The 26,292-nt window shown below is 37.9% G+C and overlaps 1 protein-coding gene across 1 annotated transcript in view; it reads left to right on the top strand.

Moving 5' to 3' along the window:
* LOC117316701 (adenylyl cyclase-associated protein 1-like) overlaps positions 1–26,292 on the top strand; it is a 138,946-nt gene that overhangs the window by 64,485 nt on the left and 48,169 nt on the right. The window contains exon 8 of the mRNA XM_033871447.1: positions 11,004–11,109. Coding sequence (XP_033727338.1) covers positions 11,004–11,109 — 106 coding nt within the window. The remainder of the gene's footprint in view (positions 1–11,003; positions 11,110–26,292) is intronic.

Raw genomic sequence — 26,292 nt, 5'->3', positions numbered from 1 at the left:
TGTCAGCCTGGGGAGGGGATGGTTACTGTATTTGTCAGTCTGGGAAGGGGGATGGTGTATATTTGTCAGACTGGGGAGGGGATGGTTACTGTATTTGTCAGCCTGGGGAGGGGATGGTTACTATATTTATCAGCCTGGGGAGGGGATGGTTACTGTATTTGTCAGCCTGGAGAGGGGATGGTTACTGTATTTGTCAGTCTGGGAAGGGGGATGGTGTATATTTGTCAGACTGGGGAGGGGATGGTTACTGTATTTGTCAGTCTGGGAAGGGGGATGGTGTATATTTGTCAGACTGGGGAGGGGATGGTTACTGTATTTGTCAGCCTGGGGAGGGGATGGTTACTGTATTTGTCAGCCTGGGGAGGGGATGGTTACTGTATTTGTCAGTCTGGGAAGGGGGATGGTGTATATTTGTCAGTCTGGGGAGGGGATGGTTACTGTATTTGTCAGCCTGGGGAGGGGATGGTTACTGTATTTGTCAGCCTGGGGAGGGGATGGTTACTGTATTTGTCAGCCTGGGGAGGGGATGGTTACTGTATTTGTCAGCCTGGGGAGGGGATGGTTACTGTATTTGTCAGACTGGGGAGGGGATGGTTACTGTATTTGTCAGCCTGGGGAGGGGATGGTTACTGTATATGTCAGACTGGGGAGGGGATGGTTACTGTATTTGTCAGCCTGGGGAGGGGATGGTTACTGTATCTGTCAGCCTGGGGAGGGGATGGTTACTGTATTTGTCAGTCTGGGGAGGGGATGGTTACTGTATTTGTCAGTCTGGGGAGGGGATGGTTACTGTATTTGTCAGTCAGGGAAGGGGGATGGTGTATATTTGTCAGTCTGGGAAGGGGATGGTTACTGTATTTATCAGTCTGGGAAGGGGATGGTTACTGTATTTATCAGCCTGGGAAGGGGATGGTTACTGTATTTGTCAGTCTGGGGAGGGGATGGTTACTATATTTATCAGCCTGGGGAGGGGATGGTTACTGTATTTGTCCGACTGGGAAGGGGGATGGTGTATATTTGTCCGACTGGGAAGGGGATGGTTACTGTATTTGTCAGCCTGGGGAGGGGATGGTTACTGTATTTATCAGCCTGGGGAGGGGATGGTTACTGTATTTGTCCGACTGGGAAGGGGGATGGTGTATATTTGTCCGACTGGGGAGGGGATGGTTACTGTATTTGTCAGCCTGGGGAGGGGATGGTTACTGTATTTGTCAGCCTGGGGAGGGGATGGTTACTGTATTTGTCAGTCTGGGAAGGGGATGGTGTATATTTATCAGCCTGGGGAGGAGATGGTTACTGTATTTGTCAGCCTGGGGAGGGGATGGTGTATATTTGTCCGACTGGGGAGGGGATGGTTACTGTATTTGTCAGCCTAGGGAGGGAATGGTTTATTGTATTTGTCAGCCTGGGGAGGGGATGGTGTATATTTATCAGCCTGGGGAGGGGATGGTGTATATTTGTCAGCCTGGGGAGGGGATGGTGTGTATTTGTCCGACTGGGGAGGGGATGGTTACTGTATTTGTCAGCCTGGGGAGGGAATGGTTTATTGTATTTGTCAGCCTGGGGAGGGGATGGTGTATATTTATCAGCCTGGGGAGGGGATGGTGTATATTTGTCAGCCTGGGGAGGGAATAGTTTATTGTTTCATTACTGCCTCTCTAAGGATAATCTCATTACTTGTAGACTAACAGCCCATGAGAAATTGATTAAGTTTTTAAAGGACCATCAAGTAATTATGAAAAATACTTTTCTCTTCCTCTAAGATTTATTTTAAGAGTCCAAATTTAATTTGGGTCAGCCAATTTTATCAGGTTTCTTTTACTTATTTTTGTTCCTTTACTAAGATTTCTTCCTTCAATTCTGTAATTCTTTCCTACAGATAATTTAAAGTTAAAGAACATTGATGAAATTGGGGCAGAGACAGGTAGTTCTGAACAAAATACTATTTTCCATTAATTAATGTTTTAATTCGTGTAATCGTCATTTGACATATATTTAATACTGTAGTCCCAAGATTATCACGTTTCTTAATTTTACATTAATTAATGTTTTAATTCGTTTAATCCTCTTCTGACATATATTTAATACTGAAGTCCTAAATTATCACATTTCTTAATTTTACATTAATTAATGTTTTAATTCGTTTAATCCTCTTCTGATATACATCTAATACTGGAGTCCTAAATTATCATATTTCTTCCTTTTTCTCCAAATGATTTAAATCAATGTCAGCCTAGAAAAGAAGCAAAAAGTTTACATGTTGGGCCCGGGCAAATATACTGTATCGAGCAGAAATGTTTAAAGTATGATTAACACAGTTGAATGTTGACAACGCGATATACCAACATTTATATAACTGTCTGTCCATGAAGTTTTCATCCACACCACATTAAGACATTTCACATCCCAGGATTCACATTTTCAATAAAAATCCAGCCACTTTTATCCATTCATAAAATTATTCGCTAGTAATAAATCTTGTCCAACAGGTGTCGTGTTGGTTGATAATACTGTATAGTGCATATGTAATATAAATCAAGGCTACAAAAGCATAAACACTTACCTAAGAAATTCTGTTCAAAATGCTGAATGCATGTGATCAGTGTCATTTTAATGCTTCCCCATCTGCAAATATGATATGAGATCATCATAAGAAGCAAACATTTTGATGATGTTGGGCAGAAATATTGTTGGATTTAATGATATAGACAACTCAAAACTGCAGAATTTATGTAATTTTTTCTCTTACTGGAAAAAGTGAATATGCTTTTCCCGCGTGTTTTTCTACCTCATAATATTTTGAAATGTAAAAATGGTTCTGAAAACTGCTACCCAGGTGAGAAAAGATTTTCCTGACCAGCTGATAACAGCTTCATACCTTCGGAAACAGGCGTATTGATTAAATTTAAACCTAAAAAAGTTCCAAGCAAACAGAAAAAACAGCTTGGTTTTAATATGCATTACACTGAAAACATCTGCTTCTCATCATAAACTATATCGTAACTATGTGGAGATTTCAATTCCAGCAGTTTGTCAGAAAAAAGTGATGATTTCTTTGTAAAATTATCTCGATGGGTTCTCTCCTAGTTTATTAAGAGGCATTCTCAAAGTTTAGGCACTCTCTCCAGGTATAATGATTAAGAATACAAAATTATCATATCTTACTCTTTTTTGTTAAAATATGGTTTCAATTGCAAATTTTCAAATTCTTTCTGAATTTATATAGATCTCCATTGGGGAGGAAGGAAAGCCGGAAATTTTGCCATAATTTTCCCAATATGCTTCTAATTTTCAAATTTGTATTTTGACAATGCCTTTGAAAACATAAATAATTAAGCATGTAATCCCATCTGGCTTTGGTTGTTGATGGCAGGAAGCATCATCCCCAACTGGAAACAAATTAAAACAATTTTCTTCTACTTAAGTCCTGGACATCCCATTGTTAGGATTCTCCGCTCAATCATTCAGAGTTAAAGTCGGTCAGAGATAGTGGGAAGGCGTTTACTTGATAATTGTGTTGGAACAATATGTTACTTAATTAAATCCATTCATTCTTGTAGATTCAATATAGTTCTTTAGGAAGCGGCTACAAAGTGATAGAAGACAATTTAATGCTATCTAGATAATTCTTTAGTCATTTAAGCATTGATGTCATTTTTTTTTAGTTTCATCAGGGGTATGAAACAAATTTTGTTTGCAAACTGTATGAATCCGCGTAGCAGATTCTTACAGAAGTTTGTAAACAAAATTTGTTTCATACCCCGATGAAACTAAAAAATAATTGACATCAACGCTTATAATTAATTTTTGAAAATGATTTTCTAATTTAAAACATGTTTTATGTACCATTTGACTGGTTTTAAATGGGATTCTTTTTCTCAAATCAATACGCAACGTCAATTGTCGTATTGTGACGTCACATTTTTCGCGCCATTCTCGGAATTTCTTTCATATATGGATTGAATAGATTTTTTAAATTTTCATTGCGGCTATGAATACCAGTAGCTAGCTACATATCCCGTGGCGCGCGGTAGTGCGCCTCGGAGGATATGTAGCTAGCTACTGGTATTCATAGCCGCAATGAAAATTAAAAAAAATCTATTCAATTCATATATTTACATAACCTTGATTTAAAAAATCTATATCGAGAAAACGAGAAATTTTATTAAAAAGAAAAATTTGTCATGTATACGACGATACGCCAAATTATTAGAACAGCTGGGAGATCCCGCCTATATATATGCACCACGCCATTGTTTTAATGTCGTTCCGAATTTTCCGGTCTTTTTTGTTTAATTCAGATGTTTATTTATTATTTAATTCTTGAATTATGGTATTATTAATTAAAATGTATATGCTCTCTCAATATTTTTAACACTTATCTCGTACCAACGTTATCGATCCAAGGGAAGCTACTCTTCCTGTCTTACTGTCGATGGCGTATTAATATGACCCGATTAATCAGGTGATTTGCACGAGAGACAATGTTTTCATACGGTTTTCATAGTGTATTCATGGTCATATGTTTGTTGTTTTCACTTGGTATGTTCATATCAGCAAACCACATTAGGAATGTAAATATAGAAAATGAAAAGAATTTTTCGACCAATCACATTTGAGTATTTACCATGAAAACAAAGAAAAATTTATTATTTACCAATGTGATCTTAGTGCTACAGCTGTTGCTGAATTGATTCAATCTTCATATAGTCAAATGTTTCTTTTCATGAAATCATTATTTGCTTAGAAATTTATGTTTTGTTTGGACATAAATATAATAATTAAAAAAAATGCTGTTTGGTAGATCTCTTTCCTCTTCAGAGAATACCTCCATCCCTTTATTCCTGTCCTCAATAAAACCTCTGTCCCCTGAGGAGCCTCCATCCCTTTATTCCTGTCCTCAATAAAATCTCTGTCCCCTGAGGAGCCTCCATCACTTTATTCCTGTCCTCAATAAAACCTCTATCCCCTGAGGAGCCTCCATCCCTTTATTCCTTTCCTAAATAAAACCTCTATCCCCTGAGGAGCCTCCGTCCCTTTATTCCTGTCCTCAATAAAACCTCTGTCCCCTGAGGAGCCTTCATACCTTTATTCCTGTCCTCAATAAAACCTCTGTCCCCTGAGGAGCCTTCATTGCTTTATTCCTGTCCTCAATAAAACCTCTATCCCCTGAGGAGCCTTCATCCCTTTATTCCTGTCCTCAATAAAACCTCTGTCCCCTGAGGAGCCTTCATACCTTTATTCCTGTCCTCAATAAAACCTCTATCCCCTGAGGAGTCTCCATCCCTTTATTCCTGTCCTCAATAAAACCTCTATCTCCTGCGGAGCCTCCATCCCTTTATTCCTTTCCTCAATAAAACTTCTATCCCCTGAGGAGCCTCCATCCCTTTATTCCTTTCCTCAATAAAACTTCTATCTCCTGCGGAGCCTCCATCCCTTTATTCCTTTCCTTCATAGATCCTCTATCCCCTGAGGAGCACCCATCCCTTTATTCCTTTCCTCAATAAACTTCTATCCCCCGAGGAGCCCCCATGCCTTTATTCCTTTCCTCAATGAAACTTCTATCCCCTGAGGAGCCTCCATCCCTTTATTCCTTTCCTCAATAAAACTTCTATCCCCTGAGGAGCCTCCATCCCTTTATTCCTTTCCTCAATAAAACTTCTATCCCCTGAGGAGCCCCCATGCCTTTATTCCTTTCCTCAATAAAACCTTTATCCCCTGAGGAGCCTCCATCCCTTTATTCCTTTCCTCAATAAAACTTCTATCCCCCGAGGAGCCTCCATCCCTTTATTCCTTTCCTCAATAAAACTTCTATCCCCTGAGGAGCCTCCATCCCTTTATTCCTTTCCTCAATAAAACCTCTATCCCCTGAGGAGCCTCCATCCCTTTATTCCTTTCCTCAATAAAACTTCTATCCCCTGAGGAGCCTCCATCCCTTTATTTCTGTCCTCAATAAAACCTCTATCCCCTGAGGAGCCTCCATCCCTTTATTTCTGTCCTCAATAAAACTTCTATCCCCTGAGGAGCCTCCATCCCTTTATTCCTTTCCTTTATAGATCCTCTATCCCCTGAGGAGCCTCAATCCCTTTATTCCTGTCCTCAATAAAACCTTTATCCCCTGAGGAGCCCCCATGCCTTTATTCCTTTCCTCAATAAAACTTCTATCCCCTGAGGAGCCTCCATCCCTTTATTCCTTTCCTCAATAAAACTTCTATCCCCTGAGGAGCCTCCATCCCTTTATTCCTTTCCTCAATAAAACTTCTATCCCCTGAGGAGCCTCCATCCCTTTATTCCTTTCCTTCATAGATCCTCTATCCCCTGAGGAAGCTCCATCCCTTTATTCCTGTCCTAAATAAAACCTTTATCCCCTGAGGAGCCTCCATCCCTTTATTCCTTTCCTCAATAAAACTTCTATCCCCTGAGGAGCCTCCATCCCTTTATTCCTTTCCTCAATAAAACCTTTATCCCCTGAGGAGCCTCCATCCCTTTATTCCTTTCCAGTTACTTATCCAATGTGATTTTCTGATCGTCCCACAGCTCTTCCTATACATTTTAAGATCTTACATTCCAGTACCAGATCTCCCCGAGAGATTCCCTTTTCCTCTACAGGATACTTATCCCCTAATATAACCCTGTATCGCCCTCACAGGGACTCCTCAGAGGTATAGTCCTGCCCTGTATCGCCCTACCAGGGACTCTCCAGAGATATAGTCCTGCCCTGTATCACCCTCACAGGGACTCCTCAGAGATATAGTCCTGCCCTGTATCACCCTCACAGGGACTCTCCAGAGATATAGTCCTGCCCTGTAACCCCCTCACAGGGACTCCTCAGAGATATAGTCCTGCCCTGTATCGCCCTACCAGGGACTCCCCAGAGATATAGCCCTGCCCTGTATCGCCCTACTGGGGATCTCCAGAGAGATACCTTAGCTCTGTCCCTGTATCCCCCTAACAGGGAGTCTTCAGAGAATTAGCTCTGCCCTGTATCCCCCTACCAGGGAAATAGCTCTGTCCCTGTATCTCCCTACCAGGGAAATAACTCTGTCCCTGTATCTCCTACCAGGGAGATAGCTCTGTCCCTGTATCTCCCTACCAGGGAGATAGCTCTGTCCCTGTATCTCCCTACCAGGGAAATAGCTCTGTCCCTGTATCCCCCTACCAGGGAGATAGCTCTGTCCCTGTATCCCCTACCAGGGAGATAGCTCTGTCCCTGTATCTCCTACCAGGGAGATAGCTCTGTCCCTGTATCTCCCTACCAGGGAGATAGCTCTGTCCCTGTATCTCCCTACCAGGGAAATAGCTCTGTCCCTGTATCCCCCTACCAGGGAGATAGCTCTGTCCCTGTATCCCCTACCAGGGAGATAGCTCTGTCCCTGTATCTCCCTACCATGGAGATAGCTCTGTCCCTGTATCTCCTACCAGGGAGATAGTTCTGTCCCTGTATCTCCTACCAGGGAGATAGCTCTGTCCCTGTATCTCCCTACCAGGGAGATAGCTCTGTCCCTGTATCTCCCTACCAGGGAAATAGCTCTGTCCCTGTATCTCCCTACCAGGGAAATAGCTCTGTCCCTGTATCTCCCTACCAGGGAGATAGCTCTGTCCCTGTATCCCCCTACCAGGCAAATAGCTCTGTCCCTGTATCCCCCTACCAGGGAAATAGTTCTGTCCCTGTATCCCCCTACCAGGGAGATAGCTCTGTCCCTGTATCTCCATACCAGGGAGATAGCTCTGTCCCTGTATCCCCCTACCAGGGAAATAGTTCTGTCCCTGTATCCCCCTACCAGGGAAATAGCTCTGTCCCTGTATCCCCCTATCAGAGAAATAGCTCTGTCCCTGTATCTCCCTACCATGGAGATAGCTCTGTCCCTGTATCTCCTACCAGGGAAATAGTTCTGTCCCTGTATCCCCTACCAGGGAAATATCTCTGTCCCTGTATCCCCCTACCAGAGAAATAGCTCTGTCCCTGTATCTCCCTACCATGGAGATAGCTCTGTCCCTGTATCTCCTACCAGGGAAATAGTTCTGTCCCTGTATCCCCTACCAGGGAAATATCTCTGTCCCTGTATCCCCCTACCTGGGAAATAGCTCTGTCCCTGTAACAACCCCCAACCCCCCCCCCCCACCCCCCACCCCCCACCCCCCACCAATCATCCAGGTCCTCCAGTAAGATAGCTATATGTCCCTGTATCTTCCTCCCTGTTAAGGCTAGAGACACACGTACACTACCTATCACCTGTTTCCCACAGAACAAAATAGTGTTAACTTTTTTACAGTTAAAACAAAAGATAGCTTATGTAGAATATATTATTCACTCTCCTTAAAATTGAATCAAACAGTTGCAAGATCCTTTCAGAATTGGAGTTGAAAGGAAAACTGCTGATGATGACAGCTGGGTTCGTGTTTCAACAAAACAACTGTAAAAAGCTTAGCATGGAAAGCATTGTACATTGAGATTATCTATTTTACATTTGTCAGGAAGCAGTTTTTGTCCGAATCATGAATCAGATTGGATACATAGCTACAGAAATGGAATAAAACTCTGTCTGATAATTTAGAATTTTCTAGGTTTTTTTTTTTTTTTTAATTTCATCAAATGTCATCTTAATATATCACGTACTTAATTATGTTAACAAGGTCAAAGAGTCAGCCGTGTCAAGGTCATATAATCCTACCCTCTAAGTCACAAAACGCTTCCTCAAGGTTAAAAACAAAAAGTTAAGAAAGTTTTAATAATTGCAGGTTTAGGAGAGTTTGGGAGATTTAGGGGGAGCAAGGATCGGTCATTACTACTAACTATAGTAACAATATTAAATTATATTTAGGACTAATTACCTTGTTGTTTGTGTTTTGAAAACAAACGATTTCTTGGTTGACATTGCTATAGCTTACCCAACAGGCCTCGAAATTAACATTTTTTGTCACTTGCTAAAAACAGCAAGTGTCCAAAATTTCTACTTGCTAAAATACATTTTTTACTTGCTATTAAGCCTTCGTTTATATTTAAGGATGTATATCAATATACATGTACATGTTACTGTAGTATAAACATCATAGTAATAGCTAACCTCATATTTTCGTTTGAAATCAATTTATTAACGGTATCATGCATTACTTAATAAGTGATAGTAATTATTTATTCATTTGATTTCTGTTTGATTTTTATGAACATCTTTCGTACCATGTAAAGCATGCTGATTTGTTGAACAAAGTCGGGTCGCTGTCGGTTAGGTAACTCGTCGTACCATTACAGAATGTCTGGTGTTCACGTACATCAAATAGTGAACATTTGAATTGTAAATAAATAAAAAAAATCATAGATTTTCTGAAGAAATCTCTTTCCGATAATTAAAACAAGCCAATCAGATTGGCTGCAGATGACGACCTCCGATCTAGGTTATTACCTAACCTGAATAATGTGTTGCGATCTCAATTATAGGCGCAATCATATGCTACCGAACGTACAGCGTAAATCCTTCGTGTTTACCTCATTATAATGCGATGCGCGTCAAAACTTTTGGTCAGTTAAACAACAAATTCGTGTTTTTCATTTCTTCATTGAAATGTATTTTGTGATTGAATCATTATTCTTGACTATTTTTGCCAGGTGTCACTTCATCACTATCGCTTGTGCCACTAGTTTGCCTTTTAAAAAAGACGTAATTTTTCTAACATGCGTATTTTCTGCCAAGACAAGACCACTCTGACAGACGCTTGCAACATTAGGGCTAATCCAGTAAGTTTCAAACGTTTATGTGAATGTGCACAGGAGGACCAGTCCGACCGACATTTTTTCAGATTTGACGTTACAATGTTGCGATGAACAACTGCATTTTTTCACGAACACCATTTATTTATTATTTTGTTATGATAGTTACATTTTGTATCCGATGAGTGCACTCACTGAAAAAAGCAAGTGCATATTATTTCTACTCGCTAATCTCAGAATTCAGCTCGCAAATAGCAAGTAATAAAGAGTTAAATTCGAGGCCTGCCCAAGGTCGATGATAGAGGGAGTTTGAGGTTTGTGGGAGTAATGAGGGCATACGTCCATTTCTGACAACTCTTAACCGTTAAAGTCACAACAGGAAGATCTGATTAGCAATGCATTATTTCCGTAATTCCATAGGTAACTAGACCGGCATTAAAATTCATCTCCTCCAGAGTCCTGAGTACGTCTGAAGTCAAAAGTAGCATTTTAACTCTGACGAATGTGAAAATTAAACCGGAAAATAACGATTCTTACACAGAAATCTCGAATAATTTTTGCCATTTTAAAGTTGTGTTGATAATGTATTACCCCCCTACACCTCAATAAAGGTAAATTTCTAAAAGCGTAACAAAGGATTCGTCGAAATAACTATAAACAACTTACAAAATCTTGGAAGCGTTATTTTCTTTTTTATTCAAGAGAGTTATTTCATTAGAGATTCGAAACACATGGCCAGGTTAAAGAGAACACATAAGGAAGTATTATGAACACATTGTATGTATTACATTTGTTAAGATCATTCACATTTCCTGGTTTTTATGTGTAAAAAAAGGGAGAAAATTTTAAGTTGGATGATCGGAGGGTTTGATAGCCAAGTGTTTAAATGTATGTTTGGGATTTTAGAAATGTTGATGTGGATCATTATAGAAATGGGAAAGAAAAGAAATGTCCAGATGTTTCATTGATGTTGTTATTATAAGTACAGTGTAATGGTAGATATTCAACATGATGTCCTTGTTGTCCTTCGTGAAAGAATATGGTTACAACATATTTTTCACAGCCAATTAATTATGCTGACAAGGTCACAGAGAACCCTGTCAAGGTCATACAATCCAACCCTCTAAGTCACAAAATGCTTCTTCAAGCTTGTACAAATGATACATTGTCCCAAGAAATAAAAGTCATGCAATAAAAAATTCTGCATTCCTCTCGCTTTATCTGACCTATTAATGATTAACAGACCTTGGCATTAATTTGAATGTATTTTAACAGTTATGTCCCCTTGTTTCCATAGGGACCAGACCCATGTTGACTGGGTGAAGAGTTGGAATGCTATGTTCAAGGATCTTCAAGGTTATATAAAGGCCTACCATACCACGGGCGTGGCCTGGAACCCCAAGGTAAGTAGCATCACTTAATCTCATCTGTCTTTTAACTCTGTTTTTTCTGTTCCATAGTCGACATAAAAATGTGCTCCCTTTCTCCGTTGTCGACTTCATAATTCCAAGCTCTCTCTTCCCAGCTTCCGACTATTGCCAACAGGCTAAGCTGATGTTATTTAAGTGTTGATTTGTTTAAAACAGCACCCAACACATACATTTATTCAGTGACATTTAAAAGGTGTGTTCAAGTCTTTTGAGACAATACGGCGGCTTGCTACATTTGAATTTTATATATCACTGTCTAGGACGCTTTATAGTGTTGAATGCAACATCTATATCTAATTTAGTGAAATATTTCTCAATAAGGTACGAAAATAACACTTATCTACTGTGTTCCTTAATGAAAAAAACAACACACAAAAATTGTTTGTGGTGGTGGTGGTGGGGTGGGGGTGAAGCCTAATAACTACTAACGGTACGGAATCGGGAAAGAATGTAAAGTATGGAAAGAGTTAACAGAATAATACAAAATTCTATGATGATCCTGATTGGTCTAAATACCAACAAGGGTTTACTCATAGCTCAATTCTGATTGGTCTCAATACCAACCAGGGTTATATCATTGCTTGATCCTGATTGGTCTAAATAAGGGTTAACTCATAGCTCAATTATGATTGGTCTCAATACCAATCAGGGTTATATCATTGCTTGATCCTGATTGGTCTAAATAAGGGTTAACTCATAGCTCAATAATTATGATTGGTCTCAATACCAATCAGGGTTATATCATTGCTCGATCCTGATTGGTCTAAATACCAACAAGGGTTTACTCATAGCTCAATTCTGATTGGTCTTAATTAATACCAATCAGGGTTATATCATTGATCGATCCTAATTGGTCAAAATACCAACAAGAAATTCCTGTCTTATAATGTTTCAATGTAAAACTTTCAAATGCATTAATGATGAAATTTGGAATGTACGTAGCACTGTACCAAAATTACGGAAAAAAAGAAAACTGCTCTTAGGATCATCGCTGGTATCTCCAAGATTTGGCAGCGCTTATAGCGAAGATGATGTTTTGTGAAATTGGCCTTTCACCGATTGTCTTACCGCCAGTCTTTAATGGTATCTCTTATTGAATTACTCAATTTTTTCTCCAAATTAAAATAGTATTATCCACAAAACCTACAATGGCAAAGTTGTGTCTTAGTAAATGTGTGGAGTAAGAAAGAGAAGAATGAGCTGATATTTTATCTTTTGTAATTTGATACCTTGAAAATTAATTCATTAGTGACAGCTTCTCACCTAGATGTAGAATTCGGTATACAGATAAAATGTATATATTTGTTTTGAATGACATGTATCACTTCAGAACCTTGGTTTCAGATGTGTATTGTTTGAAAAGTTTTTGTTCTGAATAAGAAATAAAAATGCAGTTTTCTAATTGAATGTAATTTATATGGCAACTTCACTTATAACAAATTTATGGGAACTATGAAAAACACTTCTTTATTTCAGGTCGTTAGCTCCATTTCTTCTTTGTTGTTGCCAAAATATTGTTGTTTCAAACTTTTTTTTGTTTGAAATGGACTATAATTGTTTCTTTTTAAGTGTCTTTCTGTAATTTGACTTATCTTACCTAGGCAATAAAACAGGGAATTCCTAGCCATTCTTTGTCCCTACCATCAGTATATTCCGTTAATGACATAACTACTGAGTCGTAAAATGTTTCCCTTTAATTGTCAGGTAGTGTAAGTACATGTATTACACAGACCTGTCAATTCATTGTTAACTGTCTCCAATATGAGAACTAAACATAATCACATTCTGGTGTTGGGTTTCAAAGTAAAAAATGTATCTCCGACAACGATTAAGTCAGAGAATTCTGTGATAACCTTTATAAACATTATTATGTAAAGCTTGATGTCTCGACACCAGGCCAACCTGTTTTCATTGTCATCTTCATTTCAAAGTAAAACAGATTTTCTTTTGACACAACTTACAGAGGGTTCTTATGGCTCCCACCAGATATATGATTACATTATGTAGCTGCTGAAACCCAGTCCCGCCTGTTACCAATCCACCTTCAGCATTTCAAAGACTGTCAATCTTTTGACATCAGTTTTGATACCATTCTTGGACCTTCCTTCCGAATTAGCCCATCTGCTTCTGACTAACGACTGTACGAAGATACCAGCCTTGCACCCCTGCAGGCAATGTAGGCTGGCCTAAGATCAAAGCTAGGGTGATTCCATTTCAGTCTGTTAGGGTTTTCAGGTTGATTAAGTAACATGAAAGATTGAACTCAGGGACTTTGTTTTAATGGAGACACACACCCTTTTGTTGGAATGTTGTCAAAAGATGTCACCAATATTTTGTCTTAGTTACTGAAATTTGTGATATGTATTTCTATATTTTATGATAAAAACAGCCAAGCATTATTTTCCCTCAGAAATATGAATTAGAGGGTGGGGACTGTTTTGTTTCTGTCCCAATAACATGATGTCTGGAGAGACATACAGACCCATACACTGTCTAGATTACAACTGGTCTGTTCAAGGTCAATGGACAAAAGGTCAGGGTCATTCTGTAAGGATGTTTCAATTTGAAGCCAAGGCTAATGAAGTGTTGTCATTTCTTTTCTTAAATTATCATTCAAGTAATTGACTGTTTTGGTCTCTGATTGGTCTTTGATAGGTCTCTGTTTGGTCTCTGTTTGGTTTCTAATTGGTCTCTGATTGGTCTCTGATTTGTCTCTGATTGGTCTCTGATTGCTCCCTGATTGGTCTCTGATTGGTCTCTGATTGGTCTCTGTTTGGTTTCTGATTGGTCTCTGATTGGTCTCTGATTGGTCTCTGATTGGTCGCTGTTTGGTCTCTGTTTGGTCTTTGTTTGGTCTCTGATTGGTCTCTGATTGGTCTCTGTTTGGTTACATGGTCTAATATTTTCAGAAACATTTGCAACTTCTGTCGAAATAACAAATGAGAACAGATGTGAAATACAGGCCCATTAGGACTATGAAGACTATACATAAAAAAAACAACATAAGATTAACATTGTATTTCAGTTGTATCAAAAACATTTGTAAGCATAATGGTTTGAACATGTTCCCACAAAATGTAACTTATGAGATAACTTGCTATTACTGGACTGTATTTGAGTATCGGGAATTTCTCTTTCAAAGAATTTCACTTGTTTTATGGGTTTGGGAAGAATTTCGCTGGCGCTTTGAATTATTTAAATTGAGAAGGAAACCTCTAATGTGGATACTAATTGAGATTTAACACCTAATAATTGTCATTTTCAACCATTTTTGTTTGTCTGAAAAATGTACAGAAGATGAAAATTCAACTATAAGTGTAGAATCATTGCGTGATTTGTTGGAGTTTTAACGTGTAGGAGGCTCGGCCAGGTGTTAAGATGTTTACCATCACCACCACTGACAGACACTCTACAAAACGCCACTTCTCAAAGACATTTTGAAAGACCAGGCCAGAAGTATTCTGACAAATTAGCAAATTTTCACTGTGAAGTTAAAAAGTTGATGGATCTAGCGATGTATGGAGTTCCTGATAAACTGTTGTGATCGGGGGAGCCACAGCCCAATGTCTGTACAATAGTCAGCCATTCTCTATAGCGAAAACATTCAAGAATGTTTGAAAAAGGGCATTGTTTGAGTTTGGATTTGAAGATAATAATGGCATTTATAGCTATATATTCTGGTTGTTGTTAGGTCTTATATATGAGAATAAGAGTGTAAATAAAATACCAACAATTACTTTAATGTAGGCAAGACTATATATACCTTTACTATTGTGTTTACGGTGATCTTGAGCAACTGTTGAAAAATAAAATATTATACAATAGGATCAGTTGTCAATATTTCTTCCTTGTCCATATTGGACTGTTGTAATTCTGTGATAGGTGTACCCTCTCACTTTAGACTTGCATTTGACTTATTATAAATCAATTATTAAAGTACAGTTGGTGGGCTGTTCAGGGTTCTTGTTCTGGTGCATTTCTTTCATGGAAGATTTTAACAATTTCATTCCTATCTAGAATTTGTTAAGTCTTTAATGCTATCAGTCTTTTCTTACCGTTTTATATTATGACAGGCATCCCAGGGGCGGTGATAACTCAGTCAGTTAGAGCGTTTGATTACGTAACCTCAGGTGAAGATCCGAGGTGCGTGGTATCCGAGGTGCGTGGTTTGACACTCACAATCTATGGTATTTGTTTTTCTCCGGAAGCTGAGAACGGACCAGTCTGTACTGTCGCGATTGTGTTCTTGGGCAAGACATTTAACCCTAATTTCTCAGGACTGTATACGACAGACCTCCCGTATGTTATTCAGTGAGGTGGTCACCATCTACTACAAGGAGACCCCGCCCCAAAATGACCCTAGCTGTTCATGGGCGATACATCCAACAAAAAACTGCCATGCATCACATTCACAAAAATGAAAATGACAACATATATGTTAACCAATTTAGGTACCATAACTCCAGTGTGCCTGCATAAAGTAGATAGGATATTAAGTTAACAAGTCTTTAAACATCTCCACTTAATACCATCAAAGATTTATTTACATTTGTACCAGATGCAGTCCTACATCTGTTAAGGTTCTATGTTATATAAGATATCAATGTGATCCATCAATCACTTGAGAGTTTATATTGTAGTATTAGATTGGTCAGTTTCCTTCCGACACGAAGTTTGGATTATTTACAGATTCAAACATATTTCTTTATTACAGTTTAGATATTATACAGATAAATATATGCCTTAATTACTTTTCTTATATAAAATATGATGTTTTATGGTTAGAAGAGAATTTTGGAGCTCAATTGAACATCAACATTTGATTATAAAACATGACTAGATTCAAAGAGAATTTAATCAACATTTTATCAGCCTCAATCTCAGATAACCTAAAAAGTATTCCGTTTGAATTAAGAAGGCTAGATTGGATTTGTGTACTCTAAATCAGTTAACATAACATTACAAATTTTCATCTTCCATGTGGCGTTTTGAAGTGTTTACCGGATCAAAATATGTTTGTAGTTTCTAAGGAATTTAATTTGTAAGTTGATAAATAAACATGAATTTAGAAAATTGTTATTGAATGCATAATACACTGATTTTGAGATTGTGTACAGGATTTGCATTTAGAGGAAGAACGTTTTTGTCCCTCAAAATATCCCTGCCTGGGTCTGTTTGTGTTTCAAGATCATACAGTCTGTCCTGTGCTGCTTTGGCTGGCCTGCAACAGACCTCCTGTATGTTGTTCATTTGAGGTAGCCACCAGCTACTACAGGCAGATTCTACCTCGGTATGACCTTAGCTTTTCACAGGGGAGTAAACCCAGCAAAGAAATGGTTGGGGGGGGGGGGGGGGGGCAACAATAGTATGTTTGGGTTTGGTAGACTGGGGGGGCAGGGCGGTGATGTTAGGGGTGGACCAGGGGAAGGAAGAGGGGGAGCAACAATGGTATTTATGTTTGGTAGACCAGGGGGCAGGGCAGTGATGATTTTTGTGTATGTGATGAACTCTGTGATAAACAAAACTTTGATTATACATCACAGAACTGTTCCAAACCCTCCAAAACAATTATTGAACAGACCTATTTTCATCATCTTATTTGAAGTCGCCTAATTTTTTTTTTTTTTTTTTGCCATTTACCATTTATCTCTGGTGAATCTATTAGTAGAAATTGATTGAAATTCTGTCTTATAGTCGTAATTTTGCCAGATAATATGAACAAGAATGCGCAAAAAAACTTTTATCACATCTTCATAAATTTGTTAATAAATAAGAAAAGGAATGTCCTCCTGGGGTCGCCAAGTAAACTTGATGTCGTCTGCTGATAAAATGGAGACATTCGTTTACGATGTTTTTAAGACAAATATTTGATGTCTTTTTCTAGTAATTATATAGGTATATAGTCAGTGAAACAATGAGACTACATTTGATGGCATATTCATTACCGGGTATTAGATGAAAAGATGAGACTCGTTAGCTAAATGACTTTCAAAACGATTTTCATCATACTAAAATTACATAGATATTTATCTATCTTAGGAGATTGTCGATCCTCCAAAAGTATTTACACGTTGTTACATCGTTGGCATGGAGTCAGTGCTCTGTCAGGGTAAACTGGTGTAGTGTTGCACTACCGCCTGTCTCAATATTAGTATGATAAATAAACATTAAACATTGTGTCCTTAGTTCACCATATATCTGGGGTATTTCTGTAATACCAATTTTCATTCTCTGTTATTACGAATGTCTTTCTCATCCTTTATGAATTAACAAGTGTGCCTCCAGCAGTGTGTCGTATCCTGTCAACTGAATCTGTATTTGTCTGAACATTGATCATTCTGTCTGTTGCTCTGTCTGTCCATGCATCTGTCATGTCTATTTTCTGTGTACTGTCAATCTGTCCGTTTGTCTGTCCTGTCTATTTTCTAAATGTCCGTCTGTCTGTCCTGTCTATTTTCTATGTGTCTGTTTGTCTGTCCTGTCTATTTTCTAACTGTCCATCTGTCCGTTTGTCTGTCCTGTCTATTTTCTAACTGTCCATCTGTCCGTTTGTGTGTCCTGTCTATTTTCTATCTGTCCATTTGTCTGTCCTGTCTATTTTCTAACTGTCCACCTGTCCGTTTGTCTGTCCTGTCTATTTTCTGTGTACTGTCAATCTGTCCGTTTGTCTGTCCTGTCTATTTTCTAACTGTCCGTCTGTCTGTCCTGTCTATTTTCTATGTGTCCGTTTGTCTGTCCTGTCTATTTTCTAACTGTCCATCTGTCCGTTTGTCTGTCCTGTCTATTTTCTAACTGTCCATCTGTCCGTTTGTCTGTCCTGTCTATTTTCTATCTGTCCATTTGTGTGTCCTGTCTATTTTCTAACTGTCCACCTGTCCGTTTGTCTGTCCTGTCTATTTTCTGTGTACTGTCAATCTGTCCGTTTGTCTGTCCTGTCTATTTTCTAACTGTCCGTCTGTCTGTCCTGTCTATTTTCTATCTGTCCATTTGTCTGTCCTGTCTATTTTCTAACTGTCCATCTGTCCGTTTGTCTGTCCCGTCTATTTTCTATCTGTCCATTTGTCTGTCCTGTCTATTTTCTAACTGTCTATCTGTCCGTTTGTCTGTCCTGTCTATTTTCTAACTGTCCATCTGTCCGTTTGTCTGTCCTGTCTATTTTCTAACTCTCCATCTGTCTGTTTGTCTGTCCTGTTTTTTTCTAACTGTCCATCTGTCAGTTTGTCTGTCCTGTCTATTTTGTCTATCTGTCTGTTTGTCCATTCACTTTGATCCGCAAATACTTTGGAATTATGTGTAAAAAGTTTGCACATTTTTGCGTCAGAAATTGTGTAAATCTTCCAAACCTTGACCATATATCTTGGTCTCTATATAGCTATAGCTGAGTTAAGACCTTCAACATGTTATTTTCACTTACTTTAAATAACAATACTAAACGTCTTTGTTACTTTGTTAAAACCTCATCAACATGTCTGAAAAGCTGTCCCCTTGTTAGAATAATCTAATTTTTAGTCCATCCCACTTTTTATAAGCAATATTAATACTAAATACAAACATGTTTTCAACTCTGGGCATTAACAGAATATTTTCTCGAAAGTTTTGTAAAATTAGGCTAAAAGGTATGCCTAGCATGAGGCCAAAATTTCAGGGGAGATAATTAGAGCTGTAGGTTTGATTCCCAAGTCACATTTGTCTTATGTAATGTTTCCTGTCTGAAAAAATAGATTTGTCAGGTATGAAAATTAAGAAAAAAAATTTCTTTATGGGTTTTTTTCCCTGAAAAACAATTTTTTGAAATTTTCAAGTGAACAAATACATTTTTTTTTTTTTTCGTTTTTAATGATAAAAAATTCCAAGATAGCTTACAATGGTACCGTTTCTGTTTTGAAGGATACTGGTGTTATTTGGAAGGAATGATAATCATTTGACTGCTCCATGTAAATAATTGTTTGGTTTGGTTTAGAATTGTTTAAACGTCCTATAAATTCCAACTTCTAAGGTCGATCAAGGGCTGCAAAATTGATATAGCTTGTACCATAATTTGCCTTGAAAAGGAATGTACGTGAAAAAATATTCATGTAAATACTTATCAAAGCACGAAGAAATTTAGGCAATTAGATATTTTTCTACATAATGATGAATCCCTTTTAATTTTTGGAACCATTGTTGATGGAGAAGAATTTCTCATTAAACAATTAAAGGTTGTCATTGTATGAAAACAATTCTCCCTCTAGATCTTATCTTCGTACTTGGGTCGGATGTTAAAAAAATAAATCCCATAATGCTGCATTTTTTTTAAATAGTTGTGTTATGAAGTAAACATAAAATTAAAAGCACATGTAGATATGGTTAGTAGCTATCAGTCTTAAGAGGGAAATGGATTTTAAACTATCATAAAAATTAGTATCTTATCAGAAAACTTAACATATTGTGAGATAAAAATCTTAAAGGGGAAAGTGAATTTTCTGTGATGGTTTTGACATTTAAAAGAAACAATTATCTCTTCAATAATATTAAGGTGATTAGTTATGTCTAGTTGAAGCCAGTGATGTGGCTGGGTCTATGTACAACTTTCTAATTATGTATGAGCATGTCTAACCCACTATTATACAGCACTCAGTCAAGTAGGAAAAACTATTTTTCAATTTGATATTAAATATTTTGTACCTAAAAGACTAACAAGAACTTTGCAAGTAAACAAAGAAACAAAATAACAATGCTGTTACTTTGATATATGACCTTGATACAGTGACCTACAGATGTAATGACCTTGATACAATGACCTACAGCTATAATGACCTTGATACAGTGACCTACAGCTATAATGACCTTGATACAGTGACCTACAGCTATAATGACCTTGATGCAATGACCTACAGCTGTAATGACCTTGATGCAATGAACTTCAGCTAAAGACCTTGACCTTAGATGGTGCCTTGACGTAACGATATTCAGCTGGTAATCTTGTCTGATGTCATAAAATAGTAATCAATGGAAGTTATTGCACAAACTCCGCTATAATAATTCAAAATCATGCATGTGACCTTTGACTTGTGACCTTTGATCACTAACTTTGAACTTTGTCTATGTCCCAGGGTTGTGTACCTTGTACATCCTGATGCACTACAGAAAATAAATGTTCAAATTTTACACTTGTACTGGCGACAAGCAGCTTTTGTATAGTAACTAGATATATCATTTCTACTTAACTGATGTCAGAAAGGTCAGGTAAGCAACTGCGGTAACAACTGCCAGGGGAGATAATTGGGTGTAAATATGTCGCGTTTGTATGGATCAGTGATACGACACTCCTTGACATAGATGTAGGTCACATCAGGGTCACGTCATCTCCGCGGCTAATGGTGTATACATCAACTGTAAAAATGTGTAAAATTGATGGCAAGAATTAAAACTGGATCATCAACCAGCACCTCTACACAAAATGCTAAGCTGCTGAATTAAGAGTATGAATGATGAATATTTTAAGCCCCTTCCCCAGTTTTCATAAATATTTTTCGCTCTGGATGTTAGTTTTTGTTTTGTTTATACAGTACATTGTTAACTAACAAAAAAATCTGGTCTGCTTTCAAAATAGATGTTTTTCCTTTTTCTGTGAATTGTATTTATCTGTCAGTAAATCCATGTCTGGTAATAAGTCCATGTCAGGTAATAAGTCCATGTCTGGTAATAAGTCCATGTCAGGTAATAAGTCCATGTCTGGTAGTAAGTCCATGTCAGGTAATAAGCCCAAGTCATGCAATAAGCCCATGTTAGGTAACAAGCCTATGTCAGGTAATAAGTCCATGTCTGAAAATAAGTCCATGTCAGATAATAAGTCCAAGTCAGGTAATAAGCCCAAGTCAGGTAATAGGTCCATGTCAGATAATAAGTCCATGTCAGGTAATAAGCCCAAGTCAGGTAATAAGTCCAAGTCAGGTAATAAGTCCATGTCAGATAATAAGTCTATGTCAGGTAATAAGCCCAAGTCAGGTAATAAGTCCAAGTCAGGTAATAAGTCCAAGTCAGGTAATAGGTCCATGTCAGATAATAAGTCCATGTCAGGTAATAAGTCCATGTCTGGTAATAAGCCCATGTCAGGTAATAAGTCTATGTCAGGTAATAAGGCCATGTCAGGTAATAAGCCCATGTCAGGTAATAAGGCCATGTCAGGTAATAAGTCCATGTCAGGTAATAAGTCCATGTCTGGTAATAAGGCCATGTTAGGTAATAAGGCCATGTCAGGTAATAATTCCATGTCTGGTAATAAGGCCATGTCTGGTAATAAGGCCATGTCAGGTAATAAGTCCATGTCTGGTAATAAGGCCATGTCTGGTAATAAGGCCATGTCAGGTAATAAGTCCATGTCAGGTAACAAGCCTATGTCAGGTAATAAGCCCATGTCTGGTAATATTAGTCCAAGTCAGGTTATAAGTCCAAGTCAGGTAATAAGCCCAGTGTTAGTCAGGTAATAGGCCCATGTCTGGTAATAAGTCCATGTCTATTGCAGTTCAGTAAAAATCCTAATAAATTCTATGTTATTGTGCGTAATAAAACCCACCCTCTTACCAAAGCTTATACATGAAGGCCTCCCGGCCTTATTACAGTGTAGATATGGTAAGATCAAAATGCCACCCACAAAATCACTGACATCATTGTACGTAATATATAGACAAAGATAAACAAAGTCTTCACTGAAATATAGACGCCTTTTTATATGTGTATAAAATCACAATAAAACTACGAGAAATTACCAATTTATAATGGAAGCTTCAGGTTAATATAGTGTAAACATGTGTTTGACTAAATCGTGTTTAAAGTTCTCCAAACTTTGAAAGCCTCTAACTTCTGTTTTATTTTATAAGATACATTCTTTAGTCCTTGAAATGCCTATAGATTCTCATATTTCTCCATGAAATGCGTTATTGGTATGTTATAGAGAGACTTAAAACATTCAAAGTTCTAGCTTAATATCATCTGTTTATAACTAAAAAAAATCATTGTTCCTTCATCTTTAAAAATAGATATCAGAGAGCTCCTGTGTACACAACACCAAGCTTATTGTCCAGTGTTTGGTCAACTTTATATTGTATGATTTAAAATGGAAGAGGAACAAGTGATTCGAACTGTATATGTTTGTAAAATCTACCATTGTAAACTTTCAAAATTTTTGTATATTTTATGGTAGAATTTTTGAATTTCATTCTTTTGAAGTTTGAAATTTGATGGTGTCGGGGGAACTGATGTACCTGATTAGTTACATTGTATTCTCCGGTAAAAACAGATCTTATTCTGATGTTCTCGGTACATCAGTAACGTTTGATGTCAAATTGTTTATTTTCTGATAAGCATGTTTGTTTATTTCACTACCTGATGATGTTGATGATGTTGATAATGCTTTAGACACAAAGAAAACCAAACTCACGATACTGCGGGATATGTTTGTTTTCGTTTAGCTGAATGTTACAGTGTGTCTTCGATCTTTAAATTATATTTTTGTTGAAAACCACCTGGAAAAATGAGCAGAGTCCAACCTGTTTTCTCATTTGGAGGAGTTTTAAAAATGGTGTCTTAAAGGTAGTACATCTGCTTATGTAATGAAATATTCGAAAAACTTTTCATAGTAGGAATTCTGTATGATGGTTTCTTAGGGTAATGGTGTCTTATTGAAGAGGAGTTTTAAAAACGGTAATGGTGTCTTATTGCATGAAGAGGAGTTTTAAAAACGGTGTCTCGTTGGTAGCCATTTCTTACATAATAAAAATATTGGAGAACTTTCATATTTCAAACAAAAGTTGTTTTTTTGCCTCTAAATATTCAACCCTGTTTTCTCTGACTTTATTGGGCAGTTTGAGATTGACCAGGAAAATAATTGCCTTAAGAAATAGAGGAGCTTAATATAATGGCAGCCTCATTTGCATATTAAGCTGTCACCAGCCTGATAAGTTTGATTGAAGGGTTTCCGTAAATATTTGTGTTATCACACATTTTTTATAACCCAAATTTAAATTTTTGTACTGTGGTCAATTTTTTCAAACTGTCCTGTTTCAATCGACCTCTGACACAGGTCATATCTTTGTGGAATGAGAGCTTCAGCAGGATGAAGTGTACTCATATCGATAACTATAACCCAGAAATGTCAGAAACATGTGTTAGCTCAGTTAAAACATATCTTAAAACTTTATTTTACACTCCAAAACACTTCCACCTCATTCAAATCTAAAATCATTAAAGTTAAAATATGTGTGATATTAACTGTCAAAATTTGAACAAGAAAAAAACACTTTCCTCTGAGGCAACTGCTATTTTGAGGGTTTTTTTACGCATATTTGAAATGAAGTCTTAAGTACAAGTACCGAAGTGTGTGTATCTATGCCACAGTGGTCAGACTCCATGCTACAGATGATAAAATGTTTCTATACCCTGTATCCTTCCATCTAGTCTTTCTGTCTATCTTATCCTTCCATCTAGTCCTTCTGTCTGTCTTATCCTTCCATCAGTCCTTGTCTACCTTATCCTTCCATCAGTCCTTGTCTGCCTTATCCTTCCATCAGTCCTTCTGTCTATCTTATCCTTCCATCAGTCCTTCTGTCTATCTTATCCTTCCATCAGTCCTTCTGTCTATCTTATCCTTCCATCAGTCCTTCTGTCTGTCTTATCCTTCCTCTAGTCCTTCTGTCTATCTTATCCTTCCATCAGTCCTTCTGTCTGCCTTATCCTTCCATCAGTCCTTGTCTGCCTTATCCTTCCATCAGTCCTTGTCTGCCTTATCCTTCCATCAGTCCTTCTGTCTGCCTTATCCTTCCATCAGTCCTTCTGTCTACCTTATCCTTCCATCAGTCCTTGTCTGCCTTATCCTTCCTCTAGTCCTTCTGTCTATCTTATCCTTCCATCAGTCCTTCTGTCTGCCTTATCCTTCCATCAGTCCTTGTCTGCCTTATCCTTCCTCTAGTCCTTCTGTCTATCTTATCCTTCCATCAGTCCTTGTCTGCCTTATCCTTCCATCAGTCCTTGTCTGCCTTATCCTTCCATCAGTCCTTCTGTCTATCTTATCCTTCCATCAGTCCTTCTGTCTACCTTATCCTTCCATCAGTCCTTCTGTCTACCTTATCCTTCCATCAGTCCTTCTGTCTGCCTTATCCTTCCATCAGTCCTTGTCTGCCTTATCCTTCCTCTAGTCCTTCTGTCTATCTTATCCTTCCATCAGTCCTTGTCTGCCTTATCCTTCCATCAGTCCTTGTCTACCTTATCCTTCCTCTAGTCATTCTGTCTACCTTATCCTTCCTCTAGTCATTCTGTCTACCTTATCCTTCCTCTAGTCATTCTGTCTACCTTATCCTTCCTCTAGTCCTTCTGTCTATCTTATCCTTCCATCAGTCCTTCTGTCTGTCTTATCCTTCCATCAGTCCTTCTGTCTATCTTATCCTTCCATCAGTCCTTCTGTCTATCTTATCCTTCCATCAGTCCTTCTGTCTATCTTATCCTTCCATCAGTCCTTCTGTCTGTCTTATCCTTCCTCTAGTCCTTCTGTCTGTCTTATCCTTCCATCTAGTCCTTCTGTCTGTCTTATCCTTCCATCAGTCTTTCTGTCGTACGTAGACAATGATTTTAGTGATTCAGTCTGAACTTCCATAATGTCCAAATACATGAGGATGTTTCTCTGAAATTAGGTAGTGTACAATCTTCGAGAGTCTATATACATGAGGATGTTTCTCTGAAATTAGGAAGTGTCCAATCTTCGAGAGTCTATATACATGAGGATGTTTCTCTGAAATTAGGAAGTGTCCAATCTTCGAGAGTCTATATACATGAGGATGTTTCTCAGAAATTAGGAAGTGTCCAATCTTCGAGAGTCTATATAAATGAGGATGTTTCTCTGAAATTAGGAAGTGTCCAATCTTCGAGAGTCTATATGCATGGGGATGTTTCTCTGAAATTCATGGTATCCAAACTGCCGCAATGTCCAAATTAACACACGGAGAATATTATCTCTGAAATTTGGTAATGTTTGAACTGCCGCAGTGTCCAAACACATGTATGTACATGGAGATAAATTCTGTGAAATTAGGTGGTGTCCAAACTTCGAGTGTCCATATACATTGGGATGTTTCCCTGAAATTAAGTGTCCAAATTAATGGAAATGGTTTTTCTGGGCATGCATTGAGAGTGTCCATATCAATGGAATTTTTCTACCTGGACTTTTGCAGTGTTCATATAAGTGGGGGATTCACTGAGCCTCATAGTTTTAATATCCAGGCGTAATCTTTACCATAAACTCTACCAGATGTGGATTTTTTACTCCTTATGTTTCCACAATGTCGATTTACATATAAAGAGAAAATATCTCCCTGATAAACATACATTTTCTGTTGATTTGAATATTACATTGACCGATCTTTATGTGCTATTAGACTCAACTAATGTATATATTTATAAAAAAAAAATAACAACTTTCGCTTTCAATATAGGTCAGGTTAAACCCTTGTGAGTATGGTCCCTCAGAAAGATAGCACCAACATCACATAGAATCCAACAGGGAAAAAATACACTAGCTCATCACTGCTCACAGAGAAATCAAAGCAAGGAAAAAATACACTAGCTCATCACTGCTCACAGAGAAATCAAAGCAAGGAAAACCACATGGCAATGTTTACATTTTACAGACAGCCAATCAGAAAGCACTTGAACCAGAAGCTAGATTTGAAGATGCCATTCAAATTTGACTGGCAGTTGTCTATTTATGTCAGGAGGTTGAGAAAATTGACTGCTGAAAAATGGTTGCTGCGTTTGATATCAGGTCTGAATGGAGCTTACTTTGTAAGTGGTGGAGATTAATTTGATTGGAGGAAACATCGACAGTGAGGGATATATCTAACTAATTACTTGATTAGGAAGATTTAAACATACATTAGAGAATTACTCTCCACACACTGGCTGTCTGCTGGTACTAGTGGTGAAAATCTATGTACACGATATCCTACTGTTATGGACGCGATGTATGTAATCATACATGTGATAAGCTAGTGTTGAATTTATAAAAAAAATGATGAGAAGATATTGTTAAATAAATAAACATGATAAGCTTGTGTTTAAGGGTGATCATAAAAAACAATAGTGGTGTGGTACATAGGGTTTCTGTATAGAATGTGATATACATGGGAG

Source organism: Pecten maximus, chromosome 18, assembly GCF_902652985.1.
Source record: "Pecten maximus chromosome 18, xPecMax1.1, whole genome shotgun sequence".
NCBI lineage: Eukaryota > Metazoa > Mollusca > Bivalvia > Pectinida > Pectinidae > Pecten > Pecten maximus.
Note: the sequence above shows the minus strand (reverse complement) of the source record. Positions and strands in the feature narration are given on the sequence as shown.